General features: G+C 44.5%; 1 protein-coding gene across 7 annotated transcripts in view; it reads left to right on the top strand.

Moving 5' to 3' along the window:
• OSBPL9 (oxysterol binding protein like 9) overlaps nt 1–22,460 on the top strand; it is a 1,764,730-nt gene that overhangs the window by 1,626,393 nt on the left and 115,877 nt on the right. For all 7 annotated transcript variants that reach the window (XM_069642205.1, XM_069642206.1, XM_069642209.1 and 4 more), the window contains 2 exons: nt 21,655–21,733; nt 22,130–22,221. In XM_069642205.1, coding sequence (XP_069498306.1) covers nt 21,655–21,733; nt 22,130–22,221 — 171 coding nt within the window. The remainder of the gene's footprint in view (nt 1–21,654; nt 21,734–22,129; nt 22,222–22,460) is intronic.

Here is a 22,460-nt window from a genome sequence, read left to right as displayed (position 1 = left end):
TGTCATGCCAGTTTCTTTACTACAATCGATACAACGCATGCCAGTGATGTACACTATGATGGAAGATTGTGTGTTTTTTAACATTGCTACACTTCCAATTTCTAAAACCAACCCGTCTTTCTTGTATATTTACTTGTAGTTACATTCATACAAAGTACGGCTATAAGAAGTACTCAACACAATCAAGCTCTTTGAAAAAAACCATCTTCTCTCTGTACTTAAGACGGCTATACTTGCAACTAACAGACATATTGTGTATTGCCTGATTTTTTTCTGTTGCCATTAGCCGAAACATATGTCGACAATCACAAGAAAAACCTAAGGTTTCTAATAGGTTTCATCCATGATAGATTTGTTCCTACTCAAAAGTGCTCTACTTCTGTGCTTGATTTTGAACAGTCACTGCAAAACAAGACACAATATTCACGTACTAACCCTATCACAATTTTAAATGTGTTGTATCAGACCTCAGGTATGCTTTTTCTGATTTGTCTTTTGCTGTGTGGCCTTTTGTTATGTGACTATTTCTTCTTTTTTAACAAAGACATTTAATGTAATTTTTATTGAGAACTTAAATAAAACTGTCTTTCATTTATTAGTGGTTGGTTTTGCAAATTAGCCTGTTTGTTCTTAAACATTTTCTGTAGGTAACTTGACACTCCTACACATTCAGGCTCCCCTCCCTCGCTGGTTCCCTAAGTTGTTTTGATCCTTCGTGACAATAGGTACATCCTTTGCTAGATAGTGGTATCAAGAGACAGTTTAACCACCTTCACTATTCTTCTTTGTCCTCCTTTCTTTACTATACATAAGGACAAACTGGTTGTACGTACTCACCCTAGGTTCTCACCTAAAATCATCTCCAAATTTGATGTAAACCAGTCTATTGAGCTACCGGCTTTCTTCCAAGAACCCAAGAACTCTGCTGAGGTAAAACTCCACACACTAGATGTGAGGAGAGCGGTCCTCTACTACGTAGACAAGACCAGGCCACTAAGAAAGACAGATCAACTGTTTGTCTCCATAGCGCCAGGCAGAAAAGGTGATTGCATCTCTAAAAATGCCATCTGTTGGTGGATAGTCCGATGTATCCACACTGCCTTTTACGCCAAGGGCCCACTCCACAGGAGGTACTGGAGCCACTCTGGCTTTCATTGCAAATGTCCCCTTAGACAGTATTTGCAAAGCAGCTACATGGAGCTCAATAAATACTTTCACTCAGCACTACTGCATTGACACTCATTCCAAGACAGATACAAAAGTAGGACAAGTGGTTCTAAGACATTTATTTGCTTGTGAAGCTTCTCACATCCCACCTCCTTCTTCCACCACTCGCTAATCTGTGCACAGCATGTGATCTAAGCAGATTCCACAAGCCTCAGAAGGGATACATTACTCGCCGTAATTGTATTTCTGATGCTTGTATCTGCTTAGATTCACATGCGACCCACCCTTCCTCCCCTCTGAGACAAGGCGCATGGATGCTTATGAGCTTGTCTGATACGTATCTGCTTGGATACAACAATACTCACACTACACCTCATGCTACCTCATGTCAGAAAAATATCAATCTGAGGGACCTCAACGCCTGAGGGATCATGGGTACAGTGGACGTCACACTAGGGATAGTATTACTGGCACGCCCTGTCGACGTCCCTTTTCGAGTTTTGAAAACAACAACTGTAATACTCTGCAGCTTCCACTAGATGTAAGCCTATGCACAGCATGTGATCTAAGCAGATTCCACAAGCCTCAGAAATATATATATTTGTGAAAGTGTGCATCAGAAATGAGATTGCAGCGAGTAATGTATCCCATATAGATTGCTGCCAGTGGAGTACCAGTTTAGAGCAAAGTTTGCGGCAAAGGACAGGTGACTTGACAGAAACCCAAGCAAATGTGTTATTCCTATAAGCTGGCTCAGTGGGTTAAACTCTTGTTGTTGTGATCTGTGTATGATCTGCAGGTCGCAGGTTCAAATCCCGGCAAGGCCAACTCAGCCTTTCATTCTTCCGAAGTCGATAAACAAGTCCCTATTTCGATTGGGTAATAATAAAAATGTATGTTAATATGTCCTTTGTAAAGTGATTTAGATTAAAGCACTATATAAACAAATTATTATCTGCATGGATAAAATTGCAGGCCAACAAGGAGCTCTTTCAGTGTTAGGCAGAAACCTGTGCAGTTCCCTTAGGGACCACTGAAAAAGACTTTTGGAAGTAAACCCACTTGGTAGCAGTCTGTACCACACAGATTCACTTGGTAGCTGTGGCTGAGCAGTGCGACTTCCCTCAAGAAGAGTTAGGTAGTATATAGAGTATACACAATAGGTACAGAGAATCAGTAGCACAAGCAAACACTGACCAGAGCTTTGGTGTAAAAGTATATAATTATTTATTTTAAAGGCGCACTTGTAAATTACACTAGCACAGGAGAAAAGTAAATTCAGCACACAGTCACTATTATATATACACAACCCTAATTACTTATTAGACAAGTCTTAATGAGAAACACCACTTATTTTCAGACAGAGGTGAGCGCTTAACATAAGATGGCACTCAAATGGGAAGGAAAAAGGCAGAGTTATGGTAGCACACACATTTCAATACTTTTAAAAGAACCACAGTAAGGCAGGATAGGCAGAGTTCTACTGGAGAGCAAGGAAGTCAATTGCAAGGCCCACTCTTGCAGAGAGCAAGCAGGAGGGGTCCAGGTTCACACAGTGAGGTTATCCCCAAAGAGTCTTGTAGATAGTTCGCACACAAAGAATGAAATTAAAGTCAGGAAAAGTTAGCTAGGTTGTCCCAGGCCAGCCCAGGTTAGAAAGTCGAGGCTTTACTGTCACCCCAAACGATCTGTCGCAAGGGAAGCCAGGCGGGACACAGTACCTTAAGTGTGAAGGAAGCTCCAGCGGGGGCAGTTGTTCCTGGCAGCGGGTGCAAGTAGGTGTTTCGTCCAGAGGAAGAGGAGGTCTCGCCGTGGAGGAAAGATGAAGGTCGTTGCACTGCCAGGGAAGAAACCAGCCGCGGAGTTCTTCGGTTAAAAGGTACTACCCTTCTCTTCGCGGTAGTGGTAAGCCGTGGTATTCCGGTTGCCGGGGTGCTTGGCACGGGCAAGGCGGCCACGAGATGCTCCAGGAAGGTGAAAAGAAGGCAAAACTGGTTATCCCCACCAGTCAAAGGAAGAAGACTCTCCGGACTGGAGATCTCCTCTGTCGTCGGGAAAAGTGGTGAGACGGTTCAGCAGGTCTCCACCGGTGGTGTCGTTGTTGCAGGTCGGCTCAGCTTCTCCCTCCTTGGATTCTTAGGTCCTGTGGCGACTTCCGAAGTTCCAGTCCCCAAATCCTTGCTTTTATGCAGCAAACCCCCATTCATTCAGCCTAGCTGTCAATCAAACATGCTAAGTGGTGAGCCGGCCTGCTCACCACTTGGGCCAATCACACAAGAGTGCGACTTGAGTTGCCAAGGCAACTCAGTCCAGGGTGTCTAAACCCCCTCCTACACCCCCTGTGGTACCCAGACAGAGAGGCACCACTTTTGGAGGCTTCTGTGGAGAATCCTGCCAAAAAGTGGAACAAAGGGCTCGACTTGGGTTGGAGTCACAGAAGAGAACACAAACACAAATGCCATTTTAGAATCGAGTTCTGGCAAAAAAAACACCAACCGGTAAATTAATATTAAATAAATAAACCGGCGGTATGTTTGAGGCCATAGGAATTAAATAATTAAAGTTGGTAGCCTCGAACAATGGGAAAATCCCATAGAGATATATTTGCGGTCGAATATAAAAAGTAGTATCCACTGCCACCAGCCAAAACTCGATCAGGGGGGACGGAGACGTGCCCCCTCGAACAACAGACCCCGGGGCAATCGAATTGCCCCGACCAGTATGTCCACAATATGATGGTTTGTACTGGTTTCTGTTCATAATTTGGGACTAGTAAAGCCAGTGGTGACTTTACATGCCCTGGGAGACAGTAGTCAGTCCCAGGGTATGGAGTCTATGTTGGGGGGTCGCTACGACACCCCTGGGTTACGGCACAGAGGATGCTGTGTAACCCACATCAAAAACACGAGATCCTATGGAGTAAAAGACCCCATAGCCCATAAAACACATGGAAAGACAAAGGAACACCTCAAATCATGTCCAAGAGTGGGAGTAAAAGAGTCTCACTCTTAGCAGGAGAAAAAAATAAACCCCAAAAATCCAGCAAAGCTGCTGGGGGACTCACTAGGTTTGGGAAATTAGCCTTTACAGAGAATTCTCCCTAACATTCAGAAACTGCACACAGTCACATGAAGAATGGTTTATTTCTGTTCAACTTCTATGTTTTGAGAAACCTAATGCATGTATATTTGTTTTCCTTGAATTTTGGGATCACAGCAGTAATAAGATGGAAAATGTAGTTTCAATTGGGAAGTATCCTTTTAACAAACACATTATGCTATTTCAGTGAGCTTTCATTGCACAAAAGTACTTTTACAAGTTTGTGTTGTGTGCGTGCATTTATCATGTGTTCTTACACATTGTGTGGGAGAAGGTATTTCACATGTTTAATAACTTGTTGTAAGCCAAACCTCTTTGCTACACAACTGTTTTGTTTGGGTGCAATTATTTTCAAGTTTAGTTATGTTCTGGTTGCCTGTCCCATACTTTTTTCACTCTTGATGATGCAAATTATTTTTACTCTTACACTTAATTTACACTGTAATTATTGAAACAGTGTGTAAAATACTACCACTTCAAAACATTATCTGGAGCACAGATGATAATAAAATGTGTAGTTTAAACTTCAATCAAACGTGAACCTCGAGTCAATGTGGTGAATGTACTAAAAATGGTCAGAGGCAGCACTGCCTTTGCTCAAGATAGGGTGATTTTCATTTCACTAATCATAGGGGTCACAGCCTCTTTCAAATCTTCAAGACGACTTAAAATATTCAAAACCTGACTCACCAGACAGTTAAAGCGCTCTTACAAAACAGCAATGAATTGGATGCATTTGCAAATTAAATTGAAACTCAACAAAACGTGCCCCTGCGGTAGTAATCCAGATATGTATTTTAAATGTGTATCTAGTGGTGTGCTTCTTGCAGGCTTCCTCTAACTTCTAAGCACAGTGATTTATTATTGGCTCAGTCGATAGTTTACTGACCTCTTAATGATGTAAGGGTAACTCGGGCAAGCCAACATTTGACCATGAGATTAGATATATGGCACCATACCGACCTTGGTGCCAATTAGGCAGTAGATCCACCAAAATACTGCCAAACCTGCTTACCGTTATCGCCACTTGGTCCTGTGGGTTTGCCACAGGATTACAAGTGGTGGTAGGGCGGTGTTGATCCTCATTTTTGTCTCCATGGGAACTTTAGTGGAATAACTGCCTGCAGTAATTGCATCTTAAAGTGGCAGATATAGCTTTTTTATGTAATTGGCCAGGTTGGATTGTGTCTCAAAAAATTTAAAATGTATACAGAAGAGATCAAATGTGAAGACCTTTGTAGAGAAGAAATGAAAGGCATATTGAGTGACTTATCCTCATGTAATATTAATATCCCCTTCATCATGCTTTGGGAAGTGAACCAGCTGTAGAATGACTGGGAATTGGTACACAATTCATGTGTTCTAAAGTTGAATTCTTTCTAATTACGGTTAACTAAATTCCTAAAATGTGGAGTTTTTCTGTTTCTGGAAGCAGTGTTAGCCTTCCTTTTGGAAGTAGTCACTATCAATGCTATATTAGTTCCATCTGTGAGGAGCTTGCACTCATGGGCGTAGGACATGGGAGGATAGGAGGACAAATCCCCCCCACACAATTTTAAGTGGGGGGGGATGTAATGTCATTTATCTCCCCCAGAATATGTGTTTTGTGTGTTGTGCAGGGATCTGTTTTTGAGGTGGAGGGAGGAGCTGCTTACTATGTAGCTGCCCTCTCCCCCGAGGCCCCAAAGCATGGGGGCAATACCCTGGGGGCAGATGGGTGATCATCTGCCCCCAGGGAAGGGGGGCAAACAAAAAAAAATATTTTTTTAAAATGTAGTTTTGGGTGGGATGGGTGCGGGTGGGACCACTAGCCACTAGGGATTTTTGCATGGGGGTGACCCTCTCCCCCCACCCTAAGTGGATGGGGGCATCTTATGTAGCCTTCCCTGGGGGCAGATTTCTGCCACTAGGAAGGGGTACATGAGATACCCTCCATCCATTTGGGGTGGGGGGAGAGGCCACTGCAAATATTGGCAGAGCCACCCCCCAAGCCTGGGGCAGTACATTCCCCTCCCACCCCCCGTGGGGCATATGGCCACACACGTGTCCATCAGGCCCTTGCAATGGGGCAAAACAAAAATAAAACAAATTATAACTTGTTTTGGGTGGGTGTGGGGGGGCCACTGAACCACCATGGATGTTTTTAGTGGAAAGGGGGGTGGCCCCCTCCCCCCACCCCAAATAGTTGGGATGCATCTCATGTAGCCCTCCCTGGGGGCAGATTGCTAGCACAATCTTCCCCTAGGAAAGAGGCAAAACAAAAACAAAAATAAAAAAAAGGATAACTTGTTTTGGTTGGGTGTGGGGGTCACTAAACCACCATGGATGTTTTTAGTGAAAAGGGTGGTGCCCACAGGTGTCTTCTTTTCGGAAATGCATGGGGTTCTCTGTTTTCCTTGGTGGCTTCGACACCCTAGGCCCAAATCTGTAGGTTGTCCACATGAGCAAAATTCCTGAAAATGTGCTGTGCAAAAAGACTTGGGGTTACCAGTGTTTTAGGCTTTTCCCTTTGCACCCAGGTAGGTGCACCCACACATGTGAGATTCGTTTTCATCAGTAAACCTGTGGGAACGTGGGAAGGTAGGCCATGTGTTGTTGGCTGCGTGTTTCAGTGGGTGACCAGAGTGAAATGTGTGGAAATTGTGGGTTTTTTTCTGTCATTTTCCCGATTTCCCCCCCAAACTATGGAATCTTTCCCTACATAGTTGTTGCCTGACCTGCGCAAATCCCCCCCCCCTTCCTAAATTTGGAATATTGTCTACTTTTCAGAAATGTATGCCTTTTTGGCTTCCCAATCAGCTTTCCTACCCTTTTCTTCCATTCCGTCTACGCATGTCCTATTGGACAAAACACGCCAACCTCTCCAAAAACTGCTGATTAGCATATCAAAATATGCTATTTTGGTTTCCACTCAATCTGTTCTTGAAATCCTGGAAAATGGCAAATCCAGCACAGCAAACCATTTGTACCTAGCTCTTACAAGGAAAACACCACAGGTTTCTTTGTACAAGATTTTATTGGCATTTTCTGAAAAAAAAACAAATGTTCTCCTTTTTGGTTATTTTCTCTCACCCCCATAAAGCAAACTAGGATTCCTGGGTGGCATTATGACCGCCTACATGTGGGGAAAAAAGGGGCCAACTTTGGCCGAGATATCTCATGCAACAAAGAAGTTAAAAGGTATTGAATGGCGACATACCGAAATCACCAAAAAATGACTTTGCACTGGGGGGAAATACCCATGGCAGTTAAGGGGTTAAGACGATAAAGCCCCAGAGGAGATATAATTTGTAAGATAGCTCAGTTAGTTAATTCTCCAAATGCAGATTGTGCACAGGAAAATGTAACACCTGTGTTCAGCACCTGGCTTAATCTTCCGGTGGGATAATAGTCCGAGTGAATGCATTCAGCTTCCGATGCAACACAGCATTTTCTAGATAAATTGGTTCAGAAAAAGTGGTGGAAAACACTATTACTGTCGCTTTTTCTAATTGGCCAGATTTTCGTGCATTTTCTGGGTGGAGTTCGGGAGCTGAGTGGACACACCAGGACCCCGTGTATTTCCCGCTCCATCAGACAAATGCGGCCTTACTGCCAGCATGGATTCTCATGCTGGAAATAAGGAAAGGGATTCCTCTGGGATCTGCTTGGAAATGAAACCTGGTCAAAGCGGGCGGAGTCCAGAAGAAGCCATTGTCAATTCCGCCAGCAATCATTAATTGCGCGAGGTATTTACACTCTTCCAAAGTGGAAAAGTAATGTGATTTCACCTACCCTTTACGCTAAAATCTTACATTTTGTGGCGGAAAAGTAAAAACGTGCGCCAATGGAAGTGGTCCACTCCATGCAGTTTACTTTGCGCCTTGATGCTTAGGGGTTTTGCGTGATGCTACACATGTAATAAATAAATAAATACATTTAACATGAAACCAGATAAATGCCAATTCGTGATCAGAATGAGCGAGCATGACATGTCGCTGTTAAGAGGGTGTCCTGTGCTTCTTGAGTCCGTTGGCAAATGCCTTAATTGCCATCTCGCGTTAAGCAGGTGCTTAAACCCATCAGTGTGGATTGCGCAATAATAAGTCGACAGAGGTATTTCAAATAGCCAATTTTGCTCTTTGGGTGACATTGTCAAAGTGGTAGAATGTTGCCCAGCATGTGCCACTTTCTCTGTGGAGTGAATTGTGCCCACCCCGAGGAAGAAGTGTGAAAAACCCTCAAGGGCACTGTGCCCTGCGCTTTCAGTGTGTGTCTTCCCCACAGGGCGACAGATGCCGACTCAGATATGGGTAAGTCTCAGGTGGCAAGCCTGTACCCTAGTTGATGTGGCAAAGCATTCCAGACTTCTGAGACTGATAACATAAGTAGCATTGAGTTACATGCCACTTGACAGGTATGTGTGATAAAGTTGTAAAGCAGAGCTGTTAGTGGGCTAAAGCAGGAGGCAATGTCTGCTCACCCTCAAAAGGTACGTACAACCGAAAGTAATAGGCCCCTCCCCCCATCATGGCTCTAGGGGCCAGGCTCCAAACCAGGGCAAGAATGCCCTCCAATCATCCATGCCCACGAGTAGGGTACCCCTCGTGCTTCAGGAACCCTGTTGAGCAACCTCTGTGCGTTCCAGGTGATACTAACATTATTTAAAGCCGGAAGTCTAAAAGGTAATCGCTTAATTGCAGCTGGAAATTAGCTCCTGGCGTGATCAAAATGTCTAAACCAAGTGTGACATCATCCCCTTCATTTATAAGCGATATGTGTGTTCTCGCGTTTCTTCATCCACTGAATTACTGTTAGAAACAAAGTCAAGAGTTGTGTCTCTTGTGTAGGCATTAGGAAGGCAGTTGCCAGCCTCTGGCATAATATGCCATGTTCTTCCGATATTGGCTAGCTGTTGCCCTCTTATGGCCAGGTATAACCATCATGGCAGTGACTGGCAAATGCTTTTCCCGTGCAGAAAGAAAAGCGGAAATAAGAGGCCAATTCAAGACACGGAACAAATAGAAGTTAAGACAGACTGCAGCTGCGATTGCTGTGTTAGGGAGAATATGTTGAGTGGTCAAGCAAGGAGGTATGTATTAAGCAAGCAAGCAGTGAGACAAGGGAGAGGCAAAGAAAGGCCAGAGGGGCTCTTTGAATAATGTAACAGGGCAGAGGACCCATGATATGCCGTCCTAGTAACATATGAGAGAATCAAATAGATCAGGCTTTGCAGCAAATGTTAAACAAGAAAGGAACAGAGTCTAGCTCTGCATTCAGAATAACAAAGTCAAAGAAAGGCTAGGCTCTGAAGCCAGCATGAGATGGAATAAGAGGGACCAGACTCATCGTGAGAGGCTGGTCGGCCCTCGCAGGGGCACTAGAGGGACAGCCCACATAGCGGGCTGCCCCTCTGGCCACCCCCCTGGGTCCACATACACCCCACCTACTAGGCATCCCCCGGGTCCGACACATCCGGCCGCGGACCTGGGGAGTGCTTATAAGGGGGTGGGCTTGCGATCGCTCCTCCTCCTTGTATGCTGTACCCCCCCTCCCTCCCCCCCTACCCGGAGGACAGTAAAAGCAGCAACATCACACACCTAGTCCCTCTACTCCCATAACAGGGCTTACTCAGAGGTAAAAACACGATTTTCCCTTTCTGTGAAACGCCCATCTTTCCATTCCAAGAGACACACACGTCTCCTTGCCCCACACAAGAAAAGTAGCAACTTGCAGTTGGTAGAAAAGGCTTCAACTCCTTGATTTGGCAGGAGTCCACTTACAGGTGATCTGCCTCTTAACAAGCTGATGTCCTAGGTGTGGGCCACTGGAAGTAATTGCTATTTCTTCTATCTCTTACCATGTGCTCATAGACAGATCAAAAATCCAGAAATGCAACATACAAAGACATGTTCTTTGCTGCTGCATCCTTTAATTTTCTTCTGTTTTCTTTTCTTCTTTTCTCTTGTTTTATACAGTGATATTTGTAATTTAATACGTACTGCTATTTTAATTCTAATTTTGTGAAAAGTCGGGTTCTTTGACTAAAACAATAAATAAATAAATAAAGCAAAGTCCCCAAGATGTCCCCTGTCCCCCCCAGATATTATGCGTCTCCTACGCCCCTGCTTGCACTGCAGAGTCCTGTTTGTTGGGGTCATACTGCCCCTGCTGTTATGCTATTCCTATTCCGTGTCAGGGGAACTAGGATTGCTTAGCCCAAGCTGGAAAGTTCTTTGTGATGGAATTTGGAATCCTAAGGCATATTCTATTCCCATTCTGTGCAGGTCTGCATTTCTGAGGCCATTAATGTACTGATTTAATGCAAGGGTGCATGCATTGCTCCATCCCATGCAGTTCTCTCTCTATGAGAGTGTAACTTCTACTGCTGTGACAGATGACGTATCTAAGGTAGTTGTGTACTGTTCGGCTCAAGACGTTCCTGTTCCATGTGAGGAAAGAATGATCTATTGAGGTCCATGGCAGACGTTTTATATATTGGGCTTCAGGGGGTGCACACGCCCCTCCAATGTTGCAACTGTTCTATGTTTGTTTGTTTGTTTATTTGGTATAGCGCAGAGAAACCAAACCCGCGAGGGTAACTGGGCGCAGGCAGTACAAGGATACTTGAGAACTTAGTTACAATACAAGAAAAGGTTGTACAGATGAGAGGAAAGCATATACAGGCAGTACAAAATACAGAAATGTAGATAGAGCAGGTAGTCTAGCGACCTGTAATCTGGTTATGCACATACGCAGTCTCTGGGAAAAGTGGCGGTAAGGTGGACGGGCTAAGTGTCGAGGGATCGAATCCAGGTGAGGGCTTTACGCCTGAAGCTAGTGTAGGGTTGGTCTATTCTGAGGTCAAAGGGGAGTTTGTTCCAGGTTTGAGCAGCTATGACCGGGAAGCTGGAGCCGCCCGCTGTGCTCTTTTTATATCTGGGCACCACTAATGTGTAGGCATTCGTCATTCAGGTGGGTCGGTTTGAGATTCTCTTGTTGATTTGGAGGTAAGGGATAAGGTCTTGAGCGCAATCCTGTCTTTGATTTTTAGCCAGTGAATATTTTTCCTAGCGGTGGAGATATGAACTCTGTTAGGAATGTTTAAGGCTGCTCTGATAGCGTTGTTTTGGAGCGTTTGGAGCTTGTCATGGATGTATTTGTTAGAGCCAGTGTATAGGGCATTGCAGTAATCCAACTTGGATATGATGAGTGCGTTCGCTAGGGTAATGCAACTAGCTTCCGTTAGGAATGGTCTGCATGCTCGGATCAGTTTACAGGTGTATGCAGTGGAGGATGCTAGTGAGTTAGTTTGTTTCTTGAAGTTGAGCGCTGAGTCAAGATAGACCCCGAGAGTCTTAACTGCAGGCATCACTTTAATGATATTATTGTCTATGTTAAATGAGGCATAATTAGGGTCCAATTTTTTGATGGCCAGCTCTGAGCCGAGGATCAATAGCTCAGTTTTGTCGTCGTTCAGGCAGAGGCCGTGAGTTGCCATCCATGCCTGAATGAGGAGATATATCTTGTTCACTAAGGCTGTGTCCGCCAAGAAGTTGCCTGAGAGAGGAATAAGGATCTGCGTGTCATCAGCGTAATTAGTGTAGATGACACCCAGTCTATCCAACTTGTCGAACAGAGGCTTAGTGAAGATGTTATACAACGTTGGAGATACACATGATCCTTGGGGGACACCGCATGAAACATGTGTGGGATCAGCAGCTGCTAGGGGGGGAAAATACTCTCATTGTCCGGTTTGCTAGGAAGGAATGTACCCAGGCTATGGCATCACTTGAAAAATGAGCGGCAGAACTGAGGTGATTGCATAAAACTGCATGATCTACCAAGTCGAAGGCCGCAGAGAGGTCAAGGAGGAGTAGCATAGCTGATTTGCCATTGTCCTTCAGCTCGTCAATTTGGGTCTTGAGGTCAATCAGGGCTGTCTCAGTTCCATGAAGGGGACGGAAGCCTGATTGCCGAGAGCCTAGTAAATTGTTGGCTTCTAAGTAATCCTGTATTTGCAGATACGCTGCTCTGTCAATGATTTTAAGCAAAAATGGGACGGTGGTGATGGGTCTGTAGTTTGTCGGTATAGCAGGGTCAAGTGTTTGTTTTTTTAGGAGGGGGAGCACCCAGGAGTGTTTTAGGTTATTGGGCACTAGATTTGACTTCAAGGATGCATTGATGAGTTTAGAGATGAAGGGGGCTAGGTCTCTAGCTGCATCTTTTATGATTTGGGGAGGGCAGTTGTCTCCTTTGCAATTGGATGGTTTTAAAGATAGTATGATTTTTTCTGTCTCTAGTGTGGTTACTTGTCTGAAGCTGAATGGGTGAGGGGTGTTAGGCTGGTTTAAGGGCGGCTCTGAGTGAGGTATGGGTTCGGTTTGCAGGAGCAGGGCGGCTTTTTTATTAGCGATTTTGGTTTGGAGCAGACTAATTTTGCCCGCGAGGGCATTTTGTATGTTAGTGCACCAGAGTTTATTTTTAGGGATGTTATCAGTCGGGGGTATGGGTGATTCCATTTCCCGAAGGATAGAGAATAGTTCCTTGGTATCTGATTTAGCCTTAGATATTCTGTTGTTAAAGGTGTTCCTTTTGGTGGTTATAATTTCCTTTTTGTACTGTTTGGCAAATGTGGCTAATTTGATTTTGTTCTCCACCGTGGGTGAGTGTTGCCAGATTGATTGTAGCTTTCTTTTTTGGATTCTGAGGTCTTTCAGCTATGGTGTGAACCAGTTGTTCAGGTGACAGAGTTGTTTACTTTTGCGAGTTTTGGTGGGAGCAATCAAGTCTAGTGCCTTAGTCATCGTGTTGTTGTATACTTCCACAAGCAGAGTAGGGTCTGTAGTAATGTCTAGATTGTCGAGTGTGGGGAGAAGGTGAGGTAGGAGTCTTTCTGCTGTGATATCTTTTTTACTTCTGGTGGGGAGAGGCGGGGCCATGAGTATAGGTTTGGGTCGGATGAGGTCAAGAGAGGCGTTGAATACAATTAAGTAGTGGTCGGTCCAAGATTGTGGCAGAATGTTGATGATGCTAATGTTGCAGTTCCGATCAGCAACCCAGTCTAAGGTCCTACCTTTGACGTGAGTGGGGGAGCAGACTTTTTGAGTTAGGGCATAGTCATTCAAGATTGTAGCGACGGATAGGGCGTGTTTGTCGTTACAGTCATTGAAGCCCAAGTTAAAGTCTCCCAGTAGAAGGATTTGAGCATGGTCTTTAGTGTTATTGGTTAGGATACTGGTTAGGTCATCTTCAAAGGATCCTAGTGGTCCTGGGGGTCTATAGATGACGTGCATGGTGAGGGTACGGTTGCACGAGAGGTGAAGTTTAGCGGTAAGGAGTTCACATGATTGAAATAGTACGTTAGTGGCTAATTTGATGGGTAGAGAGGATTTGTGGATAATGGCTAGGCCACCTCCTTTGGTGTGAGGTCTGTCAACTCTTAGGAGTTGGTAGCCGTCCGGTATTGCTAGCATGATGGCTGGGCCAGCCGCCTCATGGAGCCATGTTTCGGTTATGACTAGTAGGTCTAAGTTCTCATTCGTTAAGGTGTCAGAGATCTCTGTTGCGTGGGCTACCATGGATCTAGCATTGACTAGTGAACCAGTAAGTGATAAGGTATTGGCTAGTGTAGTAGTAGGAGGTTGTTTATTATTGGTAAGGGTGTCAATTTGTGACGGTGTCTGGTTGGGTGTTATGAGAGGGGCAGATTTGGTATGTTGCGAGCGTTTGTTTGCTAGATTAATGTAACCTCTGTGGTTATGGTAGGATGATGGTTCGTGTAGGCTGGGGAGTCTTGCCCTCAGCCTCATGTTTCTGTCTTTAGGAGGGTGTGAGGCGGCAAGTGTAAGTGCCATGGTGGTGAGGAGGCTCAGTATAAGGTGAAGTGATTGGTGTGGGGAGGTTTTCATAGTGGTCATAGGCAGGGAGGAGTTGATGAGGCAACTTCGAGTTAGGGCTAAGGGTGTAGGCAGGTGGCGAGTGCAATCTAGTGAGGTAGTCTAGGCGGGGGTAGGATTGCTAAGACCTATGTGGGCAGGTGAGCTGGGCAGGCATAGGTGGTGGCAGGCTGGCAGTGCAAGTTAGTTGACGAGGCAGTATTTCGCCTAGGGCTGTCTACTGCAGAGACCCATTATTTATCTTTTCTCTGTGTGGGTTATCTTTTTTCCTTTATTTACCTTGCACTGATCCTGTCCACCTCTTCTACATGATGAAAGTTTGCATTGCTGTTGTCCTTATTTTGACTTTTCTGTTTGTGTGAGGGTAGCCAGAACTGCTCCTACTTAAGTTGACTTGTTCTGCAAGAGTGAAGCGTTAGAAAGCCTATGTGGCTGTTGTACCTCTTGTTTGCATGCAGGTGAAGCTCACAGTGTTAGTGCTCATCGGTTCCATTTGTGAGCGGGTTTTTGTTTGTTGTACAGTGTGTTTTATCTGTTAATTGTGAAGGAAACCTGCTTTTCTGTTATGATGTGGGCCGCTGCCGCATAATGATGATTTCCAAACAGTTTTAACTTTTTGCATACGTCAACCTGATGGCACATACGATTTACTGCCGTGTGAAGGGAAAACACAATTGTTACTCCCTTGAAACCACATTTGCTCTCAAAGTTTAAAAATAGGAAGTAAAATACTCCCACCTCAAAATATTATCTGGATCATTGGTTTTGGCTAATCTTTGAGTTCTCCTGTTCATTGTAACTAGGGTGGCCTCCTAAAATGTGTCCAGCAGGCCAGATTATAGAAATCATTCTGAACAGCCACTAATACTACTTTCACACCATTCCTGTTTGATCACTCCATTGTTTCCACCCCTCTTGCTCCTTAGCTAGGTTAATCAATCAATTAATCGTTATTTCAGCTGTACACCATAAAAGCTAACAAAAACAGTACAGAGAATCATACAAAATCTCAAGCACAGCAATTACGCACTTCTCCGGCATAACACCCAGTCTTCAGTTAATACACAAAATATAAATTACAATGTTCACAGGTAAAAGGGGATCCCAATACATAAGATTTCAGCCAAAATTTTAAAAAAGCCAACATTTAAAGACCATGATGAATATTTTCCAGGTCCTTCGCACGTGAAGCATCTGTTTATTGCTGATTGAGAAAACTGTCCCTCTTTTTAATGCCCATTGCCTCTTTAGTGGCCTCTCACCTTGCTGAACTTTTCAACCTGTCCTTCAACTCCACTTACTTTCTCCCTATTTTCAAAACTACCGCAGTCGTCCTTCTCCTATTCAACAAGGGGCTGACCCAAACCTACCAGCTAACTTTCACCCAGTGTGACTCCTTCTGTGCTATTCTAAAGTGCTTGACACGGTTGTGTTCAACCGTCGTACACATTTCTTAGACATCCACAACCTTCTAGACCCTCTACATAACATAACAGGTGTATTTGCATAGCACACATTCACCCCGAGGGGCATCTTGGTGCTATTGACACTTAACAGATGTTTATTGTTAACCAACTTAATGGTACTCATTTTATTGACCTTGGAATGATGAAGGGCTGAGTGGAACTGCTGGGATTTGAACCTTTGACCATGAGGTCAAACACGGGCCCCTGTAGTGGATGCATTAGTCCACTGAGCCACAGACCGGCTACAAGCAGGTTTCCACTCCTGTCACTAGACAGAAACTGCTCTCATGAAGGTCTCCAACCTCATTGCTTCTATTCTAATTCTCCTTGACCTATTCGCTGGATTGTACACTATCGATCACTCTGATCTCCTTAATACTCTCTCTCTCTTGTGATTTGCGATCAAGCCTTTGCCGGATTGAATCTGTCTCCTGGAACTACAACACCTCTCAACTCACTCTTCTAACTTTTGGTGTTCGCAAGGCTTTGTCATGGATCCTCTCCTCTTTACAGTTTACAACTCTGCTTTTGAGGCAATAATCTCCTCCTTTGGGTTCTTGTATCAACTCTTGGCGGACCACACCCAAATGTTCTTCTCTTTTACTTGTGGGCCCAAAAGAAACCTATTTGTGGTACAGTGGACAAGAACGTGTTCAGTGGCCCATAAAAAACAATGGTATATGTAAAAAACCTAAGGGTCTTTCCCAGCCTATTCCCGTGGGATCTACTGCATAGGTGATATGATATGCTAGTTTATTTATATAGCGCCTTTACCCAATGTGTTTCAAAGCGTTTCAAGGCAAGGGAGGGAACAAGGGAAAATACAATTACATTATTACAGGCCGTGAACAGCAATAATGTGAAATTAACTATCGTAATCAGCCTGACGACATTTCAGATAGTGCAAGAGCTAAGACATGGATAAAGAAGGGAGGGGGAGAGTGGGAAGGAAATTGAAACAGACGGGCGACTACCGTACTAGGCCTGACAACATTTCTGGTAGAGCCGTAGAAAACAAAAGGTGAGGGATAGGGGTGCAGAAAGGGTTGGGGAGGAACAAATCAAGCGATTATCGCACTAGGCTTGACGAAATTTCAGATAGTGCTGGTGGGGGTGGACAAGCGATGGAGGATTATCTGGGTGGAGGTTCCTCCGGGATTGGGGAGGGAATACCCGAGGGTGAGACATGGTATCCCCCCTTCCTTGATAGTGGCCTACCCAAATCCCCATCAGCCTTTATAGGATATATTCTGGCACACCCTCCTCTTTCCCACAAACATCACTTAAGTACTGTGACGAAGAAGATGCAGTCAAGAGGAGTACATACTTTGTATGAGAAACACCATTATAGTACTGAGAAGAAGATGATGATGCAGATCAAGGCCCATCAATCTCTTCATTTTCTGTGTCCCATTAATGAGGCCAGGCAATTGACATTAACCATGCACACCTGCAGCCTGTCATGTATTCAAGACAGTATAAAAAGCATCCAAGCAGTCGGTGGTTAGAACGAGTTGGGAGGAGAGCTGTGGAGCCGTGGCTGTCCAAGAACAGATGGGGAGATTGAGACGCTGAGGGCTTGCATGACGGAGCTCCCAAGAACAGCGTGGCTAGAAGCCTGCCCATCCAGTTGCAAGAAATGGTCTGGAAAAGGGAGCCGGGAGGCGTGATAATCCATTTGTATGTGAATGCCAAGTGCTCATTTCCCTGGGCCGAGTCAGAGACTAAGGAGTGTCTGAGGGGCAGGTGGGAAGACCCTGACCTCCGACTACAAGGATGCAGTTAGTACAAGGCAAGGAAACACAACCGGAGAGGCACGCGATGCGAAAGTCTGCTTTCTTTGAGCAAGATACAATCTTATCGCTCGACTGCGTATAGTGAAAGACGCGTCGGGTGACACTGACAAAAAGGATTCTTCTGATACAAAGTAACAGAGTGGTCGCGTGCAGTAGAACACACTGTGAAAAGCCTTTGTATCTGAATAGGAAGCTCTTGCAAATAAAAGGGGAGCTGCGTGCAACGTTGAAAACCAAGGAAAATAGAGATCCAAAAAGTGGGGAGCTGGGCGAAACCCGAAGTGGGAGCAAAATCCCTGAAAGTAAATGAAAAATAGACTTTCCACTAAACTAAGTGCGTTCAGAAGCATTGGGGTGGCACCCAGGCAGGAGGTTGATCCAGGAGGGCCGCAGAGACCCCACAAAGACTTTCCACTAAACCAAGAGCGTTGAGAAGCATTGGGTTGGCCCCCAAGCAGGATGCTGTTCCAGGAGGGCTGCAGAGACCCAAACAAGGAGAACAGATGAGCTGAAACAAATTAAGGCACCAGGTTGATCGACCTGTAGTGGGTGGACAGTGCATTCTGACAATTGCACCACAACCAGGGGGGGCCTTAGTTGTGAAGGAGAGCTGCATGAAGCACAGAGGTTACAAACCAAAATAACTTGATTTAGAGTGGGGAATGGAGTCCCACCAGGAAGCAAGGGAAGAGTAACGTTTTTCTAGTAGGACTTTTTTAATTGAACTTTGGTACTTAACCGGAGGCAACATTGAGCCTGCTGAGTGTTTGGGAGTTGGAGAACAATCCAGAGAGTCTAGCTCAGGCGAGAGAAATCCGAGAGACCTGTTGCAGAGGTAAATCCTGTCAAGAAAAAAGGCACTGAACTTTTGTCAAGCCAATCTGAGTTTCCAAGTAAATCCTGAGAACCTGTGGAACTTTCTAAACCGGACAACACCATTGACCACAGTATCCTCCTTCATCGCCTCAAACATGCGGGATTGTCAGGCCCAGTCTTGGCCTGGTTCTCCTCTTTTCTGCAAGACTTTATGCAGACTCTGTCCCTCTCAGTTTTACAAGCCGTGTCTATACAAATCTTGTGCGGGGTGCCGCAGGGCTCCTCTTTATCACATTTGCTTTTTAACCTATACCTGCGCCCTCTGGCTAATTTAATTTAATCGTTTGGCATACGTTTTTAAAGTTACGCCGATACCCAATTAATCTTTCAATTGTGTACTTCAGCATCAGATCCACCTTCTAAGCTCAAATCCTGTCTTGCAGAGATCGACCGTTGGATGTCTCAAAACTGGTTAAATCTTAACAGCGATAAAACAGATCATGGTAGCCTGCCCCCTCTCTTTGGCACCTTGTTTTCTGGCCTGGCTCACTGGGACTGTATCCCCCGCCCCTAGCCATTCCGTTAAGAGTCTAGGGGTTAAACCGCTCCCCTTAGGCTCTAGAGAGGAGCAGATTTCTGCAGTTTGTAGGTCAGGCTTTCATAAATTGAGAATTCTCAGGAAAGTGCTCCCGTTTGTGCCCCTGCAGCTTCGGGCATCGGTGGTCTCAGCTTCCATCATGGGCACCTTAGACTATTGTAATGGTATCTATTTGCGTCAACCTGATTTTCTGGTCCATCGTCTTCAGGTTCTCCAATTGTTAATGTCCAATTCGGTCCTCTACCTCCCAATTGCTAGCCAAACTCCATTGGCTCCCTGTCAAGAGTCGGGTGAAGTTTAAGACCCTCTGTATTACTCATTGTGCTTTTTTACATATAGGCCATCTTTTCTTCAATCTAAACTGACCCCCTAGTGTCCTGTGTGTTCCTTACAATCTTCCTCTGCTAATCTGCTCGAAGTCCCTTGTTTCTGTAAAGCCCGAACAGGAGGAAGCTCTTTCTCGGTCCTCGCTCAAATACTATGTACCTCTCTTCCGGGTCCTTTAAGAGAGATTCCAGATCATCATCGGTTTCACAGAGCGCTCAAGACCTTTTGCTTTGAGACCTGCTGGATCTGTGTCTCCGTTTTTTGCTTTTTCTTTACTTGTTTGGCTAGTGCCCAGATGCCTTATGGCCGTGGTTTTTGCGCTCTATAAATCTTATTACATTACATTTCATTCTAGGGATAGTATTACAGGCGTGCCCTGTCGACGTCCCTTTTTGAATTTCAAAAACAAGTAATGCAATACTCTGCACCAACCACTAGACGTCGGCCTAGGCAAAGCATGTGAATCGAAGCAGAAACATCAGAAAGACGATTACAGGTGTGTAATATTTGTTATATATACTGTAAGGAAGGCATGGTATCAACAGTACGACACACACAAGTGACCATGGTGCAAGGGTATTTATTGAACTTCAACAAGGGTGTGATAAACGCCTATCTAATCCTAAATCTACAGATGGGAGCAAGCTACAACCAGCAAATAATAATAATGCAGTCCTAGTGGAGTCTCGTCAAAATAAAAGGGCCTATACTAAAAAAAAACTATTGTCAATCCTTACCGCTAAATACAAATAGTGTGGGTGTGTAGTGTTCATGAAAAAGAAAGAAGTGTTCACAAAATATGTCATGATGTTTGGGCCGTTGGCCTCCCTTCACCACATTTTCAGCACGGGACAAGGCGGTTCACTCGAGCAAAACCCGCACTCTGGCTTCTCCGGCGCGAGAATACAGTTCCATTACCAGCATCAGGGCCTTCTGTGCCCAAGTCTCTTTACTTCAAAGTCTCTTGATTCAGAGGGCCTGATTCACCAAAACAAAACAGAAAGCTCCTTTCCTTTTCGAAGTGCTCATTTCGGGTGATTCACCCTGAATCCCCTTCAGCCAGGCTCATATCCCTTTTATCTCACAGTCGTTAATGTGGTACCCTCTCTTCCAGGCTCAGATCCCCTTTATTAGAATGTTCAGAGAATATTCTTTCTCGGATGACTCACGGTTCACCCTGTATCCCCTTCAGCCAGCCTCATATCCTTCCTCTTAGACAATTAGTCTCCCTCAGCCGGGCTCGGACCAATTTCAGTTTGCATTATAAACTATCGAAGGCTTTAGAATGTTCACAGGGTTTAGCTTGACCCGTTGCAGTACCACTTTTATCTGAACATTCCCCTTTCTCAGTCGCCAACCAGTTGGGTACCTAACAGAGACCTTCGAATGAGCACCCACGTGACGCCGGACCACTCTGTCTATGGTATCTTTCTTGGTTTCCAGTTCAGTCACTCCTCTGGTTTTCAATTATATTTGCGTTGCTCGCCACATACATTTCACACACTGTTCTTTTTAGATATCTTCATACATTGTTGCCGCTTGCAACCATGGTTTTAACACAGGCTGGTGTGGTATCAGTCTCTCAGACTCACCGACTGTGCTGTCCTTACTGGCGCTGCTTTGTTGTAGGAGTCAAGGACTGTACCATGACGGCAAACGTTCCTCACTGCCTTGGTTATCGACGAGGGAGATCCCCGGGTACCTCTGACACACAATGCAGGTTTCTTTCAGCTTTAGTCCCAGGTATTTGGTTTCTTATTTTGCAAGGTTCTCAAAAGTAACTGTCTGAAAAGGTCAAGGGCACTTCCCTACTTGCAATCCTTTTTGGTCTTGCCGTCTTTCTGCTCATATTAAACTGCCATCTTGGAAATGTTGCTTCCTCGTGTGCTGTTCCTTGCTCAGTGTTCTTTCGTTCTACGCCTTTTATCCATGTGGGGGAGTGTGAGGGAAGTCAAGTGTGTGTGTAATGATAAGTAATTGCTTGACCTTGCCTGACCATTGTATCGGAACATGTCAGGTATACGGCTCTGGTGTTAGTCCGTTTTCGCTCACAGTGACCTGTTTGTGAGAAAGTGTTTGTGTCGGTAAAGGGGTGGCGTTGAGTTCCTAAGTATCCTTCCTGGTAAGATGGATGGGTAGGTGTTACAAGGATGTGGACACCTTGTCTCACAATCCGGTGTCCTGCTCCCACTCCCCGAAGACCCCTCATCCAGGTGATCCTCCCGCACTGGTCCACCCCCAGGAACTGTATCCAAAAGCTATGTCTGTGTCCTGGCCACCCGTATGACAGATCTCCGGGGACTAGTGGGTGAGATACCATCTGGTTTCTCACAATACACATACATATAAATATGTATATACACAGTGAAGGAGCGTGCAACTAATGCTGGTCTTTTTTTAAAATGGCTTTCACATCTACTCTGCTTAACTTTGTATTTATAAAATGTTTGTAAAAATATAGTAATGTTAAATGGTTGCTGATATTTACATATTGTTTCTTTGTGTAGTTCTCCTAATGACAAGAAAGCCTTCTGTTCAATCGAAGGAGAATGGAATGGTATCATGGACATCAAAAATGCAAATGAGGTAATTCTTTTTTCTGCTCTGCTGTTGTGGATGAGTATGTGTTTTTAATGTTACTCCTAAATATAAGTTACCTTCTGTGCTTTTAAACTTACTCTGACATGAGAAATTTGTTTCAAATTATCTGTTGTGAATATGCATTAAAATGCCATATTTCTATACTTTGTCATTCGTTTGCTTATTTTCTTTATGCTGCACCCATGTCTGACATTCCGGTACATTTTTCCAATTGTATTTGTTCTTATTAATTAACCACTTGTTTAAATTGCACATAGAAATTCTGTGACTGTTGTTCCATTGAGTTTGCAAAGTAGATGGATCCTTGACATATAGTGTTTTCATATGAAGATGTCCTACAGTGCATATGACGGCAACTACTGTTTTTTCTTTTCTTCTTAGGACAGTGCAGTGTTTATAGATACCAAACAAATGCCAATGATTAAAAAGAAAGTTCGGAAATTGGAGGATCAGGAAGAATATGAATCTAGGAGGTATGAAGTATGCATTGTGGGCACAGTCCAGGATATAAGCAACATTTTCTCACACATAATGTGCACGCTCTTCTGTCCCTTGTTTTGAAAACGGAATAGTCGGAAATGACAGAGCCATCACTATTGTTTTCTTCCGCTAACTACCCTGAAGCCTTATCATGTACATTGCACTGGTGCCCGTTCCCATAATTTACTGCTCCGGTTGTTTGCTTGGTTCTAATGGGTTACATCTTCTTTCA

This window comes from Ambystoma mexicanum, chromosome 1q, assembly GCF_040938575.1.
Source record: "Ambystoma mexicanum isolate Mex_15411 chromosome 1q, UKY_AmexF1_1, whole genome shotgun sequence".
In the NCBI taxonomy this organism is placed as follows: Eukaryota; Metazoa; Chordata; class Amphibia; order Caudata; family Ambystomatidae; genus Ambystoma; species Ambystoma mexicanum.
Note: the sequence above shows the minus strand (reverse complement) of the source record. Positions and strands in the feature narration are given on the sequence as shown.